This window comes from Poromitra crassiceps, assembly GCF_964638095.1.
Source record: "Poromitra crassiceps genome assembly, chromosome: 17".
In the NCBI taxonomy this organism is placed as follows: domain Eukaryota; kingdom Metazoa; phylum Chordata; class Actinopteri; order Beryciformes; family Melamphaidae; genus Poromitra; species Poromitra crassiceps.
In genome coordinates, this window is record NC_139635.1 from 2,153,969 (window position 1) to 2,172,147 (window position 18,179).

At 43.4% G+C, this 18,179-nt stretch overlaps 1 protein-coding gene across 1 annotated transcript in view; it reads right to left on the reverse strand.

The window, feature by feature from the left end:
- Window positions 1-18,179, reverse strand: part of LOC310791759 (uncharacterized protein) — a 60,122-nt gene that overhangs the window by 23,292 nt on the left and 18,651 nt on the right. Inside the window, exon 2 of the mRNA XM_083653415.1 lies at window positions 12,568-12,686. Within this exon, the coding sequence (XP_083509541.1) occupies window positions 12,568-12,595 (28 nt within the window). The 5' untranslated portion in view covers window positions 12,596-12,686. The remainder of the gene's footprint in view (window positions 1-12,567; window positions 12,687-18,179) is intronic.

Sequence of the window (18,179 nt, forward strand, 5' to 3'; positions counted from 1 at the left end):
GATCTGCCCAAAAGTAAAAGTCATTTTCTTTCTCTTTCTAACTTGTCTAGTGCTAATTTTCCTTGTCATAATTGTGTACATTGTTATGCCATGCTCAAGGGAAATCATTTCACTCATCCTAAGTCTGGTGCTGACATTAAGGTGAGAGGCAGGATCACATATAACACGAGATATGTGGTTAATTTGTTAAAATGTACATGTAATCTATACTATGTTGGTAAAACAAAACGTGAGTTAAAAACAAGAATCTGTGAACATAAATGTTCTATACGCAACCATGATGAGAAGTCATCAGTTGCTAGACACTTGGAGGTACGGCGGTGCAGTGGTAAGCACTATCGCCTCACAGCTCGAAGGTCGTGGGTTCGATTCCCACCTGGGACGATGTGAACGCTGAAGGAATGCGTGCCCGTCCGCATGTCCTCGAGTGCCCACCGCCCGGGTGGGGTCGGCAAAAGGGCCTTTCTGTGTGGAGTTTGCATGTTCTCCCCGTGCCTCCCGGGGGTTTCCTTCATATAGGAACCCCCTTCACAAAAACATGCAATATCCTGGTTGCTAATGTGGTTCCTCCTCTGGTCGTTAAGGGCGCCTGGTCAGAGGGAGGGGAACTGGTTGGAATAGCGTGAACCTCCCACGTGCTATGTCCTACCAGTGAAGCTTCCTCTGTCAGGTGAAAAGAAGCGGCTGGCTGACTGCCCATGACTCGGAGGAAGCATGGAGCCAGTGTCGGCTCTCCCCAGATCGGCAGAGGATGGAGTAGCAACCAGGATTGAGAAATCAAGTGAGCACTAATGGGGGATAAAATGGGATAAAAAATCGGGGGGAAAAAAGATTAAAAAAAAAAAATTTGCTAGACACTTTAACAGCTTAAAACACAGTTTGGGCGACTTGCACTACATGGGCATAGAAACAGTTAATATGCCACGGAGAGGGGGCAATAGAGACAAAATCCTCCTTCAGAGGGAAACTTATTGGATTAATTCCCTCCATACCCTCATTCCTAATGGATTGAATGAGGATATATCATTTACCTGTTTTTTGTAAAGCATACTAATTTTCTTATTTTTTTGTAAAGTATATATCTTTTTTGTAAAGTATATCCATTTACTTTCAACTTTGATGTTCACAAAGCATTCTCATGTGTGTTGGTTCTGTATATCTACATTGTTGACTCCCCCTGCTGACTCTTGACTCCTTAATTAGGGTGAAGGTGAATCACCTGTGTGTTTTTTTACCATTACATGCTGAAGAAGGGCGGCTGCCCCGAAACGTCCGTGTGGCAATAAATTATTTTAACTTGGAGTAACTGCAGTTCACCAATGAGCACAGTTGTGAATAATTCTACGCTTAAAAGGCGTGGTTATAATGCTTAAGGCCACGTGTAGCGCCGACACGAGAATAGGCAGTGCGCTGGTCCACGCCCACTAATATGCGCTGCGCCTGGCGCTAAGCGCTAATATAAGGCTGGTGGGACGATAGAGCCCAGAATGTCCAACCAGATTGATTGGTTAATTGTTAAGATCTGTGGAAAAATCATGGGGCAACAGCAGGCCGACCTGTACCACACCTGTACTTGACTAGGCTGACCGTGAAGGCAGACAAGGTCTGCTCAGACAAATCCCATCCACTGTCAGCAGAGTTTCAGCTACTCCCTTCTGGTCAGAGGTACACATACCCCAAGATCACAACCAACAGAGCAAAACATTCATTTATCCCCATGTCAATCATCCAGCAAAATAAGATGTGAGATTCAGGGAATCTGAAGTTTTTATTAGTTTTTTATTATTATTAGTACGGTTATTGTTGTTAATTATGATTATGAGATTGAGAACGTTTTATTATGATTATGAGATTGAGAATGTAGCTGGTCCTCAGCAATGGGCAGTATGCAATATGCAATATCATAGATACGCACTTTAAATATGCCGGGCTGCTAACACTATTATTGCGTATTAGGGGTGCACTGATCATGTTTTTTGCCACCGATCACCTATGAGAAATATCTGCCCAACCGATCATCGACCGATCACCGATATATATATATATATATATATATATATATATATATATATATATATATATATATATATATATATATATTTTTTTTTTAAGCTGCTATAGCAGTCTATTATAGAACAGTTTCCATTTTACATATAGGCCTACATTTCATGCATCAAATTGAAAGTGCAGCACATTTTCTTTTTTCTACATCAATATTTTATACTGTGTAGGCTAAAGGAAACCGCCCACATGATTTTTTGTGTGTGAGATAATTGGAGCACAAGACTGTGTTGAACTAAATGGCTAGTAGTTCAGTCCAGTTCCCTCAGTTCAGTTTATAAAGGAACAAAAACATTCCACTTCAGGATTTCCATGTTACCAGTTCAATGCAGTTCAGTTCACTCAACAAAAATACTCCATTCCGGGATTTCCCTGTTACACAAGAAAAATAACTTCGACCCAAGGAAACTATTTTATCGATTTATAAGCTAAAGCGGCTAAAGCTAACCGGAGCTATTAACGTTACGAGGATACACGTAAATATGGATCAAACACGGACTTAACAGCATGCAAATGCCTCGGTAGGCGGGAGGACTGGAGGTAACTTATCTCTGCTGAGTCTGCTGTAATCACCAGCTGATTTGTGTGATTCAAAGACGCAAGAGGTGTGTTGACAGTCTGGTGTGGTGTGTGGCTGTGTGGAGGTGAGTACACTGACGAAAGCAAAGTGTGTGCTTTGCAACACAATGATATAAACGTTAGAGCACAATATTAAAGTTAAACGATAGACATTGAAGACATGAAAATGGGCTGCCTAATGTTTCTCACGTGCAGCATGATCGACGACGATGCAATCGACGACAATAAAGTAATATCTGCAATCAGCAGATCGCATATTTGAGGTCAAAATCGGCCAATACAGATTGCGTGCCGATCGATCTGTGCACCCCTATTGCGTATTTTTGACCACTACAGATGATTTTATGATTTTTACGAGTTGTGTATGTCATTTTAATGTGTCTGTGTCCTCATGTATTGTGCTGTACAACAAATTGCCTCCTTGGAGGACATTAAAGTTTTCTACTACTACAGATGGGGATCTAGGCAGGCCATGGTTGGCAGGGTCCTCGAGCAGCAGAAGGCCATCGCCCAGGTCCTCTCCAACGACCGAAAAACCAGACACCTCATCCCCTCGTGGCAGGACATTGATGTCATCGAGGCCATCAACAAGTTACTGAGCCCTCTGGTTGGTTAAGTGAATTATTGTTGTAAAAATGTTATAATGTAATTATAGGTTTGAATGTTAAAACCCATAACCATTTAAACAGATTCAACATATTGTTCATATTTTCTTTACAATATTATTTGTCCTCTCCAAGGAGAAGGCCACTCTTGAGACCGCAGTGATCGTGACACCTGCTGATGACACTGAGGATGCTGCTGCTGGTGCACCAAAGAAGAAGAAGAAGAAGGGCCTGGGCAGCTTCGTCAAGGTCACTGACGGCACAGCTCCAGGACCTGCTCTGCAACTGGACCAGGCCATAGCTTTTGAGCTACAGTCCTACCTCCAGGCAGGGACACTGGACACTGAGGAAGACCCACTGGTGTGGTGGAAGCAATCCCAGCAGCTCTACCCACGACTTGCCATCCTGGCAAAGAAATATCTTTGCATCCCAGCCACAAGTGCCTCTTCAGAGAGGGTCTTCAGTACAGGTGGAAATATTGTCACCTGCCTGCGCTCATCTCTGAAGCCAGACCATGTAAACAGACTGGTGTTTCTGGCTAAAAACCTTTAAGAGGTTGCAGGAGTCATATTGGGGGGAACCACAGTGAGGGAGTATGGGACTACTAGTTATTTTGTTTGTTTAATCAAAAGTCATGCCATTCAGTTCTCCCTTATTAGATTTTGTCCCAAGCATCTTTAGTTATGTATTAGGGCTGGCATGGATCACGGATAATCCGTGACCCGTACGGATCAGCCCCCACGGTTCGGAACGCGGTTCGTAATGTCCGTGGCCCGCGGAACCCCCCTCCCCCCTTTTTTGCTGCATTTAACGTTTAACGCTAGTGTATGAGAACGCCTGCAGGGCAGCCAGACACAGACAGGCATCATCATGGCGAGCCCTTGAGCTTCCTCATCCCTTCTCCCCGCTGTAAAGTCTCTCTGAAGGCTGTGGCTAGTGGCTACTAAAGACAGCATCACAACAAACTTATTTCAACACCTCTGAAAAAGCACAGGAATGCGAGCAGCGTGTTGTGGGCTGCACAAGATAACGCGAGCCACAACACACACAGACACACACACACACACGCACGCTTTTCACGAACACGTTATCACCGGACGATGAAATGTTGCATTTAGGACACATAACAACAAAACAACACGTGGGGCCACCGAGTAGCTTAACGTTACGTTATGTTATGTTTCCAGATTCACCCTGTCTGTACCCGTGTCAAGTGACTGCAGGTTAGCAAGCAACTGCCAGGAAGCTAGGCATAGCAGCGTCACTCTAAAACAGGAAGTTGGGTTACGTTGCCTTCAGAGTAAAAGCATAAATTGTGTCACTTGTGAGAATTTTTTTTTTTGGAGCTGTGCAGGGCAACAAATGGTTAGAGAAGTATAATAGTATTACAAAATCGAATAGAAATCGAAAATCTAATTTTGAGAGAAAAAATCTGAGATTTTCTTTTTTTGCTGATCCGAAAAATCCGTGATCCGTGGCTCAAAATCCGTCACACGATCCAAACCGTGGGTTTTCTGATCCGTGCCAGCCCTATTATGTATTAAAGCGGACCCCAAGCAACACTACCATGTGAAAACACAAGAGGTTACAAAACCAATCATTTCTTTGAATAATGACATTACAGTAGCATTTGCTATGTTGGCCCTATGTTAATCCCTAAGCCTATTTTTCAGCTCACCTGCCGAAAATGACATGCCCGAACTGAATGGAGTATATCTCCACAACTACAGGGTATTTTCTGAAAATTATTCTTTTCAAAAGATAGCCAACACGTGTGAGATTGATGTAGAAGTGTCAGAATCAATTACAAATGTACTGTATCAGAGTAAAATCAGTTGGAACATGGCAGAAAATTAAAAATTCAAGCTCCGCCCAAAAAAACACACACACTATTTTGGATGAAAAGCACCTGAAAATCATGGGTTGGCAGCCAAATTCTTCTATGGAGCAGTAGACTAATATCTTATGAGTGCTTGTATCAAAGCAAATCCTTAGAAAGTGAACCAGAGCAATTTTACAGATGATTTACTACATATAGGCCCAGGCGGACCTGATCTGGGCACATTTTGGGCATCCTGGGTGCCATTTGACTTTTCTATGGTAGAAGACTGAAATACATTTTTTTCTCCTATTTACATATCACTATAGGTACTCAGTTAATATGCGTTAGGGTTTGGATAACGCTCAAGTGTTATATCTGTATAAATGCATCAAAAGGGCTTCTTCAAATTGCATGCAAAGCATGGGGCGATACGTAGATGGATATCTCGGGAACCCATTGGCCGATTTCGATGATTGACACCTCTATGGAAGCGTCAGGGCCAATAGAATCGACGTGAACTGAAATAATTTACGTCAGACAGTTTTCCAGGAAATGCGTTGGACATAAACCAAAGCTCGTGTATTCTGTGACGATGACCACTCCATGTAAAAATGGCTTTGTAAACGATGACTGTAAAAAAAAACGCTTCAACATGATGAAGAGGCATTAGGAGTAGCAATTAGTAGCGTTTTTTATGAAGTCAAACACAAATTTTGATTGGAAAACAGCAAAGGTAAGACATAACTTGTAGTTTTATCTGTAAAACGTTAAAGGCCGGCTTTTCCGTGGGGGATATGAATATATATTAAATCTCACGCCCCTAAGGTTTTCGAATCCGTTGAAATTTTTGAAATTGGAGGTTTACTCACAGAGATATCAACCGAAATCCACTCTGTGTGTGGGGGGGGGTGGGGGTGGGGGGAGGTGCGGGTGCGGGGACTCGAAATACTACATTTCCCACAATGCACTGGGCACGCGTGGCCTTCGTTGTAATGCCCACCCCTCAGGCATTTGGCTGATATCAAACTCCAGTAGGTGGCGGTAATGCACATATATGTTTGCCAACCGCCATAAAACTCAAAGAAGAAGAAGAAGAAGGCTTCGACAATAAAACATACAGAGAAGAAGAAATCAATCGAAAATAAAATTGCCTCCAAATTGCACCAAATTTAAACGGTAGTATATATGTCGGGAGATGTCTTCATAAAAACATTTTCGTGCATTTTAACACTTTGAGTGCCACGGCCCTTGGGCAAAAGGTTGCTGTACTGTGCCACATAGGCCACAATGCATTTTAATATAGCCATATCATTTTTTGTGTTCCTCTTATATGGACAACCAATAGCCTCAATGAAACTTTGAACCCTTCTGTTTCATTTTAAAAAAAAACTGTGTTTATAAACCGTTCTATTTTGGAAATACACCCCTCTGAAAAAGAGTGTTTTCGACCGAAAAGAGCATGCTGAAATTAGTTTCTGAGATAATCACATCTTTATGTTAGAAAGGCGACAGAATGAATTCTGCTTTGAGTTGAACAAAATGCTATAGCTGAAATGAAAGGTTAGAATGTCTAGTTTACCTGCGGGAAAAAGTATGTCAAAAGAATGTTTTGTTTATTTTCTACAAATATTAGTAAACAGCTTGGTCTAACATCAAAATGCTCACTTTCATGGGGTCATGCTGGATATTGAAGTCCATATTTCCACAAAGAAAGAAGATATCAACTTTTTTTTTTTTCTGGATGAAACTACACATTCTAAGCTTTCATTTTTTGTGTAACATTATAACAATATTCAAACACAAAATTTCCTGCATTGTTTTATTTTCTTGAAAAGAACCTTCACAGGAGTTGGAAATGAACACATGCTGTATATTGGAGCCAAAAAAAGGTCACGAGCGATGACATCATCACTGCTGACATCACTGGACACTTGTACCGATGACATCATCCGAGCCTATGACATTGAGGACAGTTATGACATCAGCAGTGATGTCATAAAGCTTCCATTTGCATCACTGTTATAGAAAATATTATTGTCTTATACTATAATCAATGGGCCGTGGCCTCTCTGGGCGTCCCCCTGTCCGGACAGCCATATTCAGATGACCTGTGTGGCCTACGTGTGTCACCCTGTCCACACACCATGTTTACAGACCTTTACCAGAGTTAGCACAAAACATACAGATCTTTTATAACTGCTGCTTTGAGATGTGGGGGCGAGTCATCTTCCTGGTGCGATCGTGAGTGCGTCTCTCTCGAAGTGGGCTCTTTTCAGCAAATATAATAATAATAATATAATATGTAATCAGCTATTTTGAAGAACTGTATATTTTCATATACCATGAGATATGCATGTTCTAATTGGAAATACAATGCATCCTGAAAACAAAGCAGCTTTGCCTGGTGTTTCACATTCGGCACTTATCTAGTCTCTTTTTGTTGTGAAAATGCTTTATACAACAATCACTGTGAGTGATACTCAAAAAAGCAGGGGTAGAGGCAGAGAGGTACATGGTCACATTGCGGGCAGACAAATTTGGTCTCTCTTCGGTGTCCCTTGGCTGCGCAGTGTGCACATTTCCGATATGCCTTGCTCTTGGTGGGCGGGACTTTCACCGGCTGTGGCACATGTCCCGCAAAGTCCACATTCTGCCTCACTGAAGCTGACCGTTTGCGTGTGTGTCTTGGCGTCTTTCCTGGAGGAAGAGGAGGTGGCTCGTCTGCCGGAGGAGGAGGGGGGGGGGGGCAAGCAGATGTCGCCTCCGTCCACGATTTCACCACAGACAGGGTGAAGTCTTTGAGCGCTTTGCAGCTGGACGTAGGATTGCATTTCCTGTATACAGTAAACGCGTTGCTCATTGCAATCTGCATGAGGCAGGAGGCGCGCTTTGATCGCATCGATTTTTTAAGGTGGCGCCGTGAGATCCATTGAAGGAAATTATGTTGACAGACTGCGTACGACCTTAAACTGCAAACATATGGCAAAATATGAATTTGGAGTTATTGACGCCATTTGGCGTCGGTGGCAGCCTACGGTAAATTTCTCCTGACGCCATTTGGCGTCGCTGGCACTCAATGTGTTAAGGCATTTTCGTAGGAGTTACGCGCATCTGATGTTGTAACTATTTTCTGTAAAAATGTGTAAAAACGGGTACATTGCTCAGCGTTGATTTCGTTACTTCAACCCACCTACTACTAGATGTAAAATTTGACGAGCTTTCCAATGCCACCAGTCCCGTGTCTGTCCATGCTTCCGTTCCCGAGATCGGTCTCTTTGCAAGGAACTATGGGAAGCTAATATTAGCTACACCAGGCTAGGCGGTTGAAAAAGATGGCTGCCTTTTCGTTTTTGTTGAAGACCTCTGAAGGGGCGTGGAGGACCTCTAGAGGCGGGACCATGGCTCACAACAGTTGTAGTTCATAGGTGCACGACTTCCGCAAGGCGGACTTGGGCCAGATGACGCGAAACGCGTCGGCTGGCCCAAAAAATATGTGAGAGATGCTTGATATCTCTGGGAGTGAAGCTCCAATTTCAAAAATTTAAACGGATTCGAAAACCTTAGGGGCGTGAGATTTAATATATATTCATATCCCCCACGGTAAAGCCGTCCTTTAAGCACTTTTTTGCTGTTCTTTGACAGCCTACTGAGTGAGTTTTCATCTCTCAGAGACGAGCTATACCTCTTTGGAAAGAGCAGACTCTTAGCTTTCGAAAGCCGTCTCGTTTGGAGAGAAAAGATTCACTCGCAAAAACAAATCACCACATAAACGGAGGCATGCACCGTTTTCTTGTTTTTGCTACATGGTGATATTGTTGCTTGGGGTTGGAATTATTTTTCTTTTGAATACAAATGCTTGACAGAGTTTTGTAGCCACGTTTCTTCCCGACATTTTGGTGTGCTTTATGTCTCCCTGCCTGCTTCCTAAGCTGCTGTAGAGAGTCATTTGTGAGAGATGACAAGGGCTCAGCCCGCCGGCGGGCCCGCTCGGGGGGAAGAGGTTGTTGTTGGACATCTTTTATGAAACCGCTTCAGTATTTGAACTTACCACTCTATGTTAGGCTGACTCGTTGCCATAAAATCAAAGTTCTTAATTTAAGATTAGCCAGGGGGTAGACAGCTAACTTTACATACCTCAAAATAAGTCTGTTGTTATATTTAAGTAACAGATGGTCTTAATTAGACTAGCCGACTGGTCTAGCTTTATGCAACTGGCCTTTGATGTTGAATATTGTTTACCAATATATTGAATGTAGATTAATAGTTGCAGTTGGTTGTGGCAGTTCACTGCAACATAGTTTTCACTTATTTATTTGTTTTCTGGTTCAACTATATCTAAGACATCCAATGTTAAAAAGAAAAGCCAGTGTCAATGTTCAATAAATTCATGATGTTCTCAAAGTCAATGAGTAATCGTGTTAAATGATCGTGATCTCAATATCAATCAAAATAATCGTGATTATGATTTTTGCCATAATCGAGCAGCCCTAAGTGGTAACGCTGTCACCTCACAGCTAGAAGATCCTGTATTCGATTCCCACCTGGGACGCTGTGAGCGCTGAAGAAGTGTGTGCCCGTCCGCATGTCCTCGAGTGCCCACTGCCCGGGTGGGGTTGTCAAAAGGGCCTTTCTGTGTGGAGTTTGCATTTTCTCCCCGTGCCCCCTGGGGGTTTCCTTCATATAGGAACCCCTCACCATATGCAATATCCTGGTTGCTGAAGTGGTGCCTCCTCTGGTCGTTCAGGGCGCCTGTTCGGAGGGAGGGGAACTCGTTGCAGGACAAGCTAACCGATCTCGAAGGGAGGTCATGGAGGAATATCAGAATCTTCGGCGTGCCTGAAGACACGGAGGGAAACTCCGCTAGTAAATACCTGGAGCAACTCTTCACTACCGAGCTTGACCTGCCAACGAGCCCACCGAGCCCTCAGCCAAAAACCGGGCCAGGGTGCTGCCCCTAGATCAATCACCGTCAACTTTGTCCAGTTTGAGGGAAAATAAATGGTTCTGAAGAAAGCGTGGCAGAAGAAGATATATGTGACACGGTCTGGTAATTTGAGTACAAAGTGGCCCGAGGTCATTTTTCAGTTTTTTACAGATTATGAAACTGCAAACTTTCAAATGCTGTATCACACATCGAAATCTGAAAATTATTGAAGATATGCTCATTTGAATGTTGGTACACCTCAAATCAAGTTTCAGAGAAACACAGCCTCAAAGATGGACCACTTTTCACCTCTGGGCCAGCCAGGTAATGGGGGAGTGAACAATAGCTGCTTATTTACATTAACCACTCCCCATCCACTCCAGCTGTCATCACTGTCACAGGTCACACAGGCAAAACTCTTATCAAATGGGGGTCCGTGGTCTAATTTTTGTCAGTTTAGGGGTTCTTGATGTGAAAAAGTTAACCACTGTCTGAAGTGACCTTGACCTTTTCTTTAAAGTTGCAAGTAAGCAGATTCCAGGCCTATTGGGATAAATGAATGCAAAACTTTAGTGTCATTGTACTTGGAACAATAGAATGCATAATATAATAATAATAATAATAATAATAATAATAATAATAATAATAATAATAATAATAATAATAATAATATACCCAGCAAAAATACTTTTACTTTAGACTTGATACTGAATACTCTTGCAATTTCTGTGGACTAAAAATAAACAATCTGTCATTTATTTTATCATTGCATGTATACCATTTAATAAGCCTACTAGCCTATAAAAAATAAATGGAAGAAAAAGAAAATATTTCTTTCGCTTTTATTTTTGTTTTAGCTGAAAGTTAAATGTTTTATGGTCAGTCACGATTCTCTGGAAGACTGGTTGGCTGGGTTCAAGCCTTAAAACTCGTTATATAGGCTATGGATTTTTCTAAATGTCTATGGAGAAAATGAATGAGGAATTCACTTCTGGGGCAACGTCACACAGCCACCAACACCACCGTTAGCGTCAGCGTTAGCTTGTTAGCTTCTGTGACTTCATCTGTTACTGCAGTCAAACAATGTTAGCTACATAAGTGTTGACCGTTCAAGTTAATTTATGTCATATTCATGGTAAACACGAGCCCTCTTGCACGCAGCAACACCTACGGTTACTTTTAGTAGAGGGGAGTGAGCATTGAGAAGAAGTGACAACTAGTCCATTGTTCCATTGCAACAGCGCACAAGAGACCGCCATTTTGGGGCGCAACAAACCTCTCTGTGCTATTGTCCCATTGTTTTCCGCGCCAAAATGGCCGCGGTGCTGTTGTAAATTGTCACTTCTTCCCTTCAATACTCTTTGTTACTGTTTGACTATCAGAACGCGATAAAACATAGTAAAACACACGTCCAACCATAACTAGATGGTCGCACAGTCCCTAAAACAGAAACAAGATGTAACGTTAGTTAGGGATCATGATTAAACTCACCTACGACTATGAGGAAAAGCCAGAAGTGTTCTGCACTGCCTGCATCAGTAAAGTTCCGATGTGTCTTTTTGTTGTCTGCGTTCCGTCGGTCTTGTGAATAGAATCGTTCCGTCGTTCCACCATGTTGTCAGATGAAGTGGCCGGACTGCACTCGTCTCGCAGATAAGGTTTCAATCATTTTAATCCACACAGACTGTCCTCAGTGACTCTCCAGTCTCCATGTTGTCTTTCTTGTAAACAGAGCATGCACCCCGCCCCCATCTAACGTGCTGAATTCTATTGATGTGGCTCATTGGCCGAAACTCGAAACAATAGCAGACATTAGCCAGTGAAACGCCGCATGCAAATGAATACCAGCTGTGTCCAGAGAGAAGTAATTTCTCTCTCAGAGTCAGTTTTTATCTTACGAAATATACCTATTTACTGATTCTTAAACGACTCTATTTTATGTGGAATGGATAGTTCATCCTCTTCTGTGTGTACTAATGGAGAAAAACGAAAAACAACTTTTTTCACAAAACAACCTTTCACCTCAAATTGCGCCATTCCAACCTGGCGAGTTTGTAGTGAAAAAACAGCCAGTGTCACATTATGTAGGGGAGAAGCAAATCTACTTCGACCATGATTATGCTACCGAAATTGTACAGAGACGGAAGGCATATATGGGCGTTAAAAAAGTACTGAAAGAGAACGGATTACGCTTTCAGACACCATTTGACAAGATACAGATCCACTGGAACAATGGAGCGAAGACATAATGGGAAATCAGCACGATGTGGTGCGGGCCAGCCCGGGCAAAAGCACCAATGGAAAAGAGCAATTAGTACCTCCATTATGATAATGGATTTATCTTCTTTCTTGTGTGTGTGTGTGTGTGTGTGTGTGTGTGTGTGTGTGTGTGTGTGTGTGTGTGTGTGTGTGTGTGTGTGCGTGTGCGTGTGCGTGTGTGTGTACGCGCGCGTGTGTGTGTGTGTGTGTGTGTGTGTGTGTGTGTGTGTGTGTGTGTGCATGCGCGCGCGTGTGTATAAAATCTATTTGGGAAACATTGAAAGTGATTTTATAGGGCCCAATGATCCATCACTCACCTGAGGGAATGTTCACCACACATTCCATTATGCCAGTGTCTCAGACAGAGGTGTGACTAGACACTTAAAAGCCCCGTTCTCTTCTTGTCACTGGTGTGCTGCCCCTTCACTCGAACACTCTGGATAGAAAAACAAAGTTATGTTATTAAAGCAATGGAGAATACTACAGAGCAAACTGCATTCATCCTGCTGCCTGAAATCTAGTGGTTTAAAGAAGACATGAAAAGATTTCATCATATAACTAGTTATCCAAAAAGGTTCATAGTGTCTATACTTTACTTAGATTGTTAGGTTTTCTTTTATATCAGACACAGGTTTTGTTTTTTGTTTTTTTTCCTACCCGACATGTTTCGACGGTAATACTTCCGTCTTCTTCAGAGGTGTCACTAGATGGTGCGTGACGTGTCTTTAACAGCTGATGTTGTTTACAGAGGCGTGATCGTCCTGTCAGATTTGACAGGACGACCACGCCCCCCGCTGTCATTCCGCCGTTTGAGAACGCTGCTCCAGGTGGTGGAAAGCATGTAAGCCCCCTCGTCCCGGTTCATCGTCGTTTGCGCCCGCTTCCTGATCTCCACCGCCTCCATAATCCAGCGCTGGTGTTTGTTGTCCTGGGTGCGGATGACTTTGGCCTTATCCCAGTCCATAATGTGGTTCTCCCTTTTGCAGTGATCTGTGATTGCCGATTTGAGATTTTCTTGTAGTGCCTGTTCCTTTATAGCCCGTGTCTGCCTTTTTGTTGTCTCCTTCTCACATTCCTTTTGGTGCTCTTTTTTGCGGGTGATGAATGACCGTCCTGTTTCTCCTATGTACGATTTATTGCATGATTGACATGGTATCTCATAGATGACGTTGCATTTATTGTTTGGGTCGATTTTGTCTTTTGGGTGCACTAGCAGTCAAACGGCGAAATGACAGCGGGGGGCGTGGTCGTCCTGTCAAATCTGACAGGACGATCACGCCTCTGTAAACAACATCAGCTGTTAAAGACACGTCACACACCATCTAGTGACACCTCTGAAGAAGACGGAAGTATTACCGTCGAAACATGTCAGCTAGGAACAAAAAAAAACCTGTGTCTGATATAAAAGAAAACCTAACAATCTATATAACTAGTTAATTTGCATTTCACCTCAGACACACGGGACACTGTTTTCAAGTCAGATTGAAGTCAGATAGAATAGATAGATAGATAGATAGATAGATAGATAGATAGATAGATAGATAGATAGATAGATAGATAGATAGTAGGGGTGCTCCAATCGATCGACACGTGTTCGTAATCGGCCGATATTGGCTTTGATCGGAGCTCTCTAAAAAGGCCGATCTAAAGAACCGATCTGAGGCACGTCACGTGAGACAATTAAATATGCACACGGTAGAGCTGTCACTTTTTCCAAAAATAAAGTTCAAACGAACTTTAATTGACTCGCAATTTGTTCGATTATATCAATTCACCCCCATAAAGATTACGTTTCACGTTACATATCTCTTATATGTAACGTGAGTGGGTGTGTCCACAGATTTGTTGTTGTACTCAAGTAACACAATGAAACTGTACCTACATCTGACACAATGTTGTTATCAAAGTATCCGGGGCCATGGTATTCCAAAATATTCTGTAGTTTCCAATAGCGAGCCCTTATTCACATGCCAGAGCTGATGCTCAAAATTGTAAACTGTAATACACCACCAAACCACTGAGCACCAAACGGATACATCTGGCGCTGTGGAGCAGTTGAAACCCAAAATGACAGCCGAAGAAGGTCCCATTTTATAACGTTGTATATGCGTGCAGCCATTTGAGCCGACCTCCCAGACGAAGAAGAAAGAATTACTGATGAGTCGCATTGAGGCTAGTGTTGTGATTGTCCACTCCTGGCTTTGTTGTTGTCTGCATCAGTCTGCATCTTCCTCCGCCTCCATTTTGTCTTGTGTCTCTCATCAAACAACAACTTGTGTCAAGACTAGTGATGTGACGTTCGCGAACGATCCGAATCTATTGACCGGCTCTTTCCTATGACGAAGGGAACCGAGTCCTACTTGAGAGCCGTTCGTTTTAATGTTGTGCCCAAATTTCACTGCCTGCTGCTCCCCAGCACACACACAGGGTAGACCTCCCTCCCTCCCTCTGCTAGTCCGCTGAGCAGGGAGCATGGGGCAGGGAGGATAGGTCGGGTGTAGGGATGCATCGATTATTTTTTTTGATGTACGATTATAGTCTGAGAAAAAACCACGATTATCACGGTTTCACGATTATTTATGGACGTATAAAAATCACATGAGCATTCTTTGAACAGAGGTTTTATTGTATTGTCCATGCATTGTTTAAAGGTTGCTGTCTTTTGAAAGGTAAATAAAGGCAAATATTTGTCCAAAATGATAAATAAAATAAACAAAGTCTGACTGTAATATTTATGACAGTAGATCTCTTTGGAACAAAACATAGTCAGGCAGGTGTATTATTTTTCTACATTTCTTTTGGATCACCTGAGTAGAGAACTTGTAAAACCTGGTGGAAAAACAGATCTAACTTATCTTTTAGTGTAAATGTTGATTAACTTTTAGTGACCTCCTATGAGAAATATAACGAATGTGGATACACTTGAGTGTTATCATCAACTGTGTCATCCTCATCCATGCCTATTAGTTTGATTATTATTCATTTTTAATCATCTAACGTTATGCAGGTGTTGTAGAAGGTTGGAGGTGTTGGAGCCCTTAGCTGCGACTGCGACTTCGGCAGGTTTTGCAGATTGGGGAGCCGTCATCTTTAACAACACCCTGGGTGTCCTTTTTGTAACCGAAATGCTGCCATACCGATTACTTTAGACATGTTTTGGGGGGGAAGAGATCATCTCTTTGAGTTGCTTGTGGTCTCTCAGGCTCAGCTGTAATGCTAGCGTAGGCAAGGGAGGCAAGGGAGTTATCTAACGCTAGTTAGATAACTAACTAGCGTTACGTCGTTACATCGATGGCCGTTCAGTAAACAAATTAAGAGGCCACGGAGACCACAGTTCGTGTCAGGCGACTGTCGCATCGCGCACGTCTCTGAAAAGTTTATGTTTGGCTGACGTCCATGGCTATGCTATTGGGAGCATAGCAGACTGGTGGGAGAGCTGTGTTTTGTGCACCCGCTAAAATAGTCCGTGCGGAAACGAAGCGAGAGGCCGGTTCCTCTCGTTCCAGCGCTGTCTGCGCCGCATGGGAGTTTAAACTGACGGACTTATTTTGACAACAAAACACCCGGTGTTACGGAGCCTCTGCGGTTATATAACCGTGACGTTTGAAAACGCGGTTAATAGTCAAACCGGTTAACCCCTGCATCCCTAGTCGGGTGCACTCCTTAATTGCTACCAGCGCATGCTGTAGCTGGCCTGGGTGGGCGGACTCGGCTTAATATCAAAACGGGCTACGCCGCGGAGTGCATCTGCCGACTTTCCGGGTAGCGAAGTGTTGCATGAATTGCATTCAAGGACAGCCAACTTTCAGCTTAGTCAGTAAATTCACTGACTAAATAAGCAGATGATATGGTGTCACCTTGTGTAATGTTTACAATGCAGATCATTGACATTAGGTCTGGAAATACTGTATGAGTAATTTAATGCTGCTGCAGTCCACTGATGCAAAATTAAATAGTGGTGGGTCTAATCAAATCTGATCCAAATCATACCATATCATTATATTAGTGATTTCGCAGAGAAACAGTAGTGCACGCCCCATTAAAAAAAAAAAAAAAAAAAAAAAAAAAAAAACGAGGAGCCGCTATTTTGAACGGCTCTCCGAAAGGAACGGAGCCCTTCAAAGAGCCGCAATTCCTATCACTAGTCAAGACATGTCAGGTGGATATTATTATTATTATTTTAATTCGGATGGGTCAATTAAATATGATTTAATTGATGATATTGAACATCCCCCCCCTCCCCCACGTTCGAAGTTACATTCGAATTTCGATTGAAAAGTGACAGCTCTAGCACACGGTGCACAGCGCTGACTGCAGCCCTCTCTCTCTCTCTCTCTCTCTCTCTCTCCCTCGCTCAGTCAGCATAACAGACACACACACACACACACACACTGCCCCATGCAAGAGTGTGGCGATCTGCCATAAACAGTTATTGCATCATTCATCATTTCATCCATTCAATTCACACCCCGTCACACGTTCGTTGTTCAGCCAAAGGCTGAGAGTACGTCAAGATGGCGGCATAGCAGTTTGACTCACTGGGAGAAGAGGCCACGCCCGTCTTATCAGTGCGTGTTGTTGTCCGTGTAGTAGTGATGCGCGGGTCACCCAGAACCCGCCGGGTCCCGCGGGCTGGGCCGCCCCGCAGGCGGGCTGGGTTGGCAAATTATGAAAATATCGCGGGTGCGGGCAGGGCAGGCTCAGAACGTGACAAAGCAACATTATTAAATAATTTAGAGCAGTGAAACACGCAGAGTAATTAACCTTAAAGACGTTAACTCTCTCTCACACGTAGGTACACACAATCAGACAGACTCCTGCTGCACTCTCTATAGCCTACATGGAGTAAAGAAACGCTTCAAGGTAGCCTATGTGGTCTCAAAACAAACATTTTGGAAGGATTATTTGCTGTAATTATTATTATAAGTGTCCATATAATGCCAATGCAGATTTTCTGTTGTGGACTCGACTGTGATCTATTTGTCAACTTTACTGCAACGTGAGTAGGCTGTGAACAATTGAGTGCGCATGAGGTAATTAAAAGAAATCAGACAGCGAATCGAGCCGTATCTGCAAGCCGTGTGCGCACCTGCTGCACTACTACTGCAACATGGCCAATTGAGAGCGCATAAGGTAATTAAAAGAAATGGGGAAGAATAAGAACTGTTTCTGCAGCCTGCCTAGTGCCTACCTCTATACCTGCTACCTCCATTTGAAACACTGCGGTCACGCCATCCGCACTTTGGGGAAGCGTAGTCGGTCGCGCTGAAGACCATGGATTAATTGAAGAAAGACCGACATGAAAGCAGCAGCGCAACTCATCCAGAGCAGTAGGCTACAACTGTTGTCACGCAGGCAGCATGTGAGTGTCTGTGTGTGTGTGTGTGAGAGAGAGAGGGGGGGAGAGACAGAGTTATTAGCTACTTTGCACACCTTGGAAGCTCCGCTGTGCTCCTCCTGAGTCCGGAGACATATTACATTAAATTGGCCGTTGCGGGCTGCTGGGTTGGGCTGGGTTCGGAATTTTCAGATATTTTAACGGGCTGGGCGGAGCGGGCTGGCTCCAATGACGGGTTGGGTTGGGGCGGGCCTTAAAAAACCCTGACCCGTGCATCACTACCGTGTAGTACTGTTCGTTCTCGTGTGTTAATCCACGGTCGGCAGGATAATACTCTGAGCTACGTCCCTCTGCTGTAAAGCCTCCAAACATCCCGGACCTCGGAAAATCACATCTTCACTCAGGCCTGCAACTTCCTGGAGTGACACATCGACCAACGCCTTGGTACCGGAGGTAACTCTGATGGTGTCAGAGAGTGTTTGTTTCCATACAAAGATTAACTTTTGTTATATGGAAGAGGATTCACTCCGTGGGGAGAAACCGAACGGGATTGAGTTGTTTTGTCAGAGATCTTTTATTTGATTTTGCTGG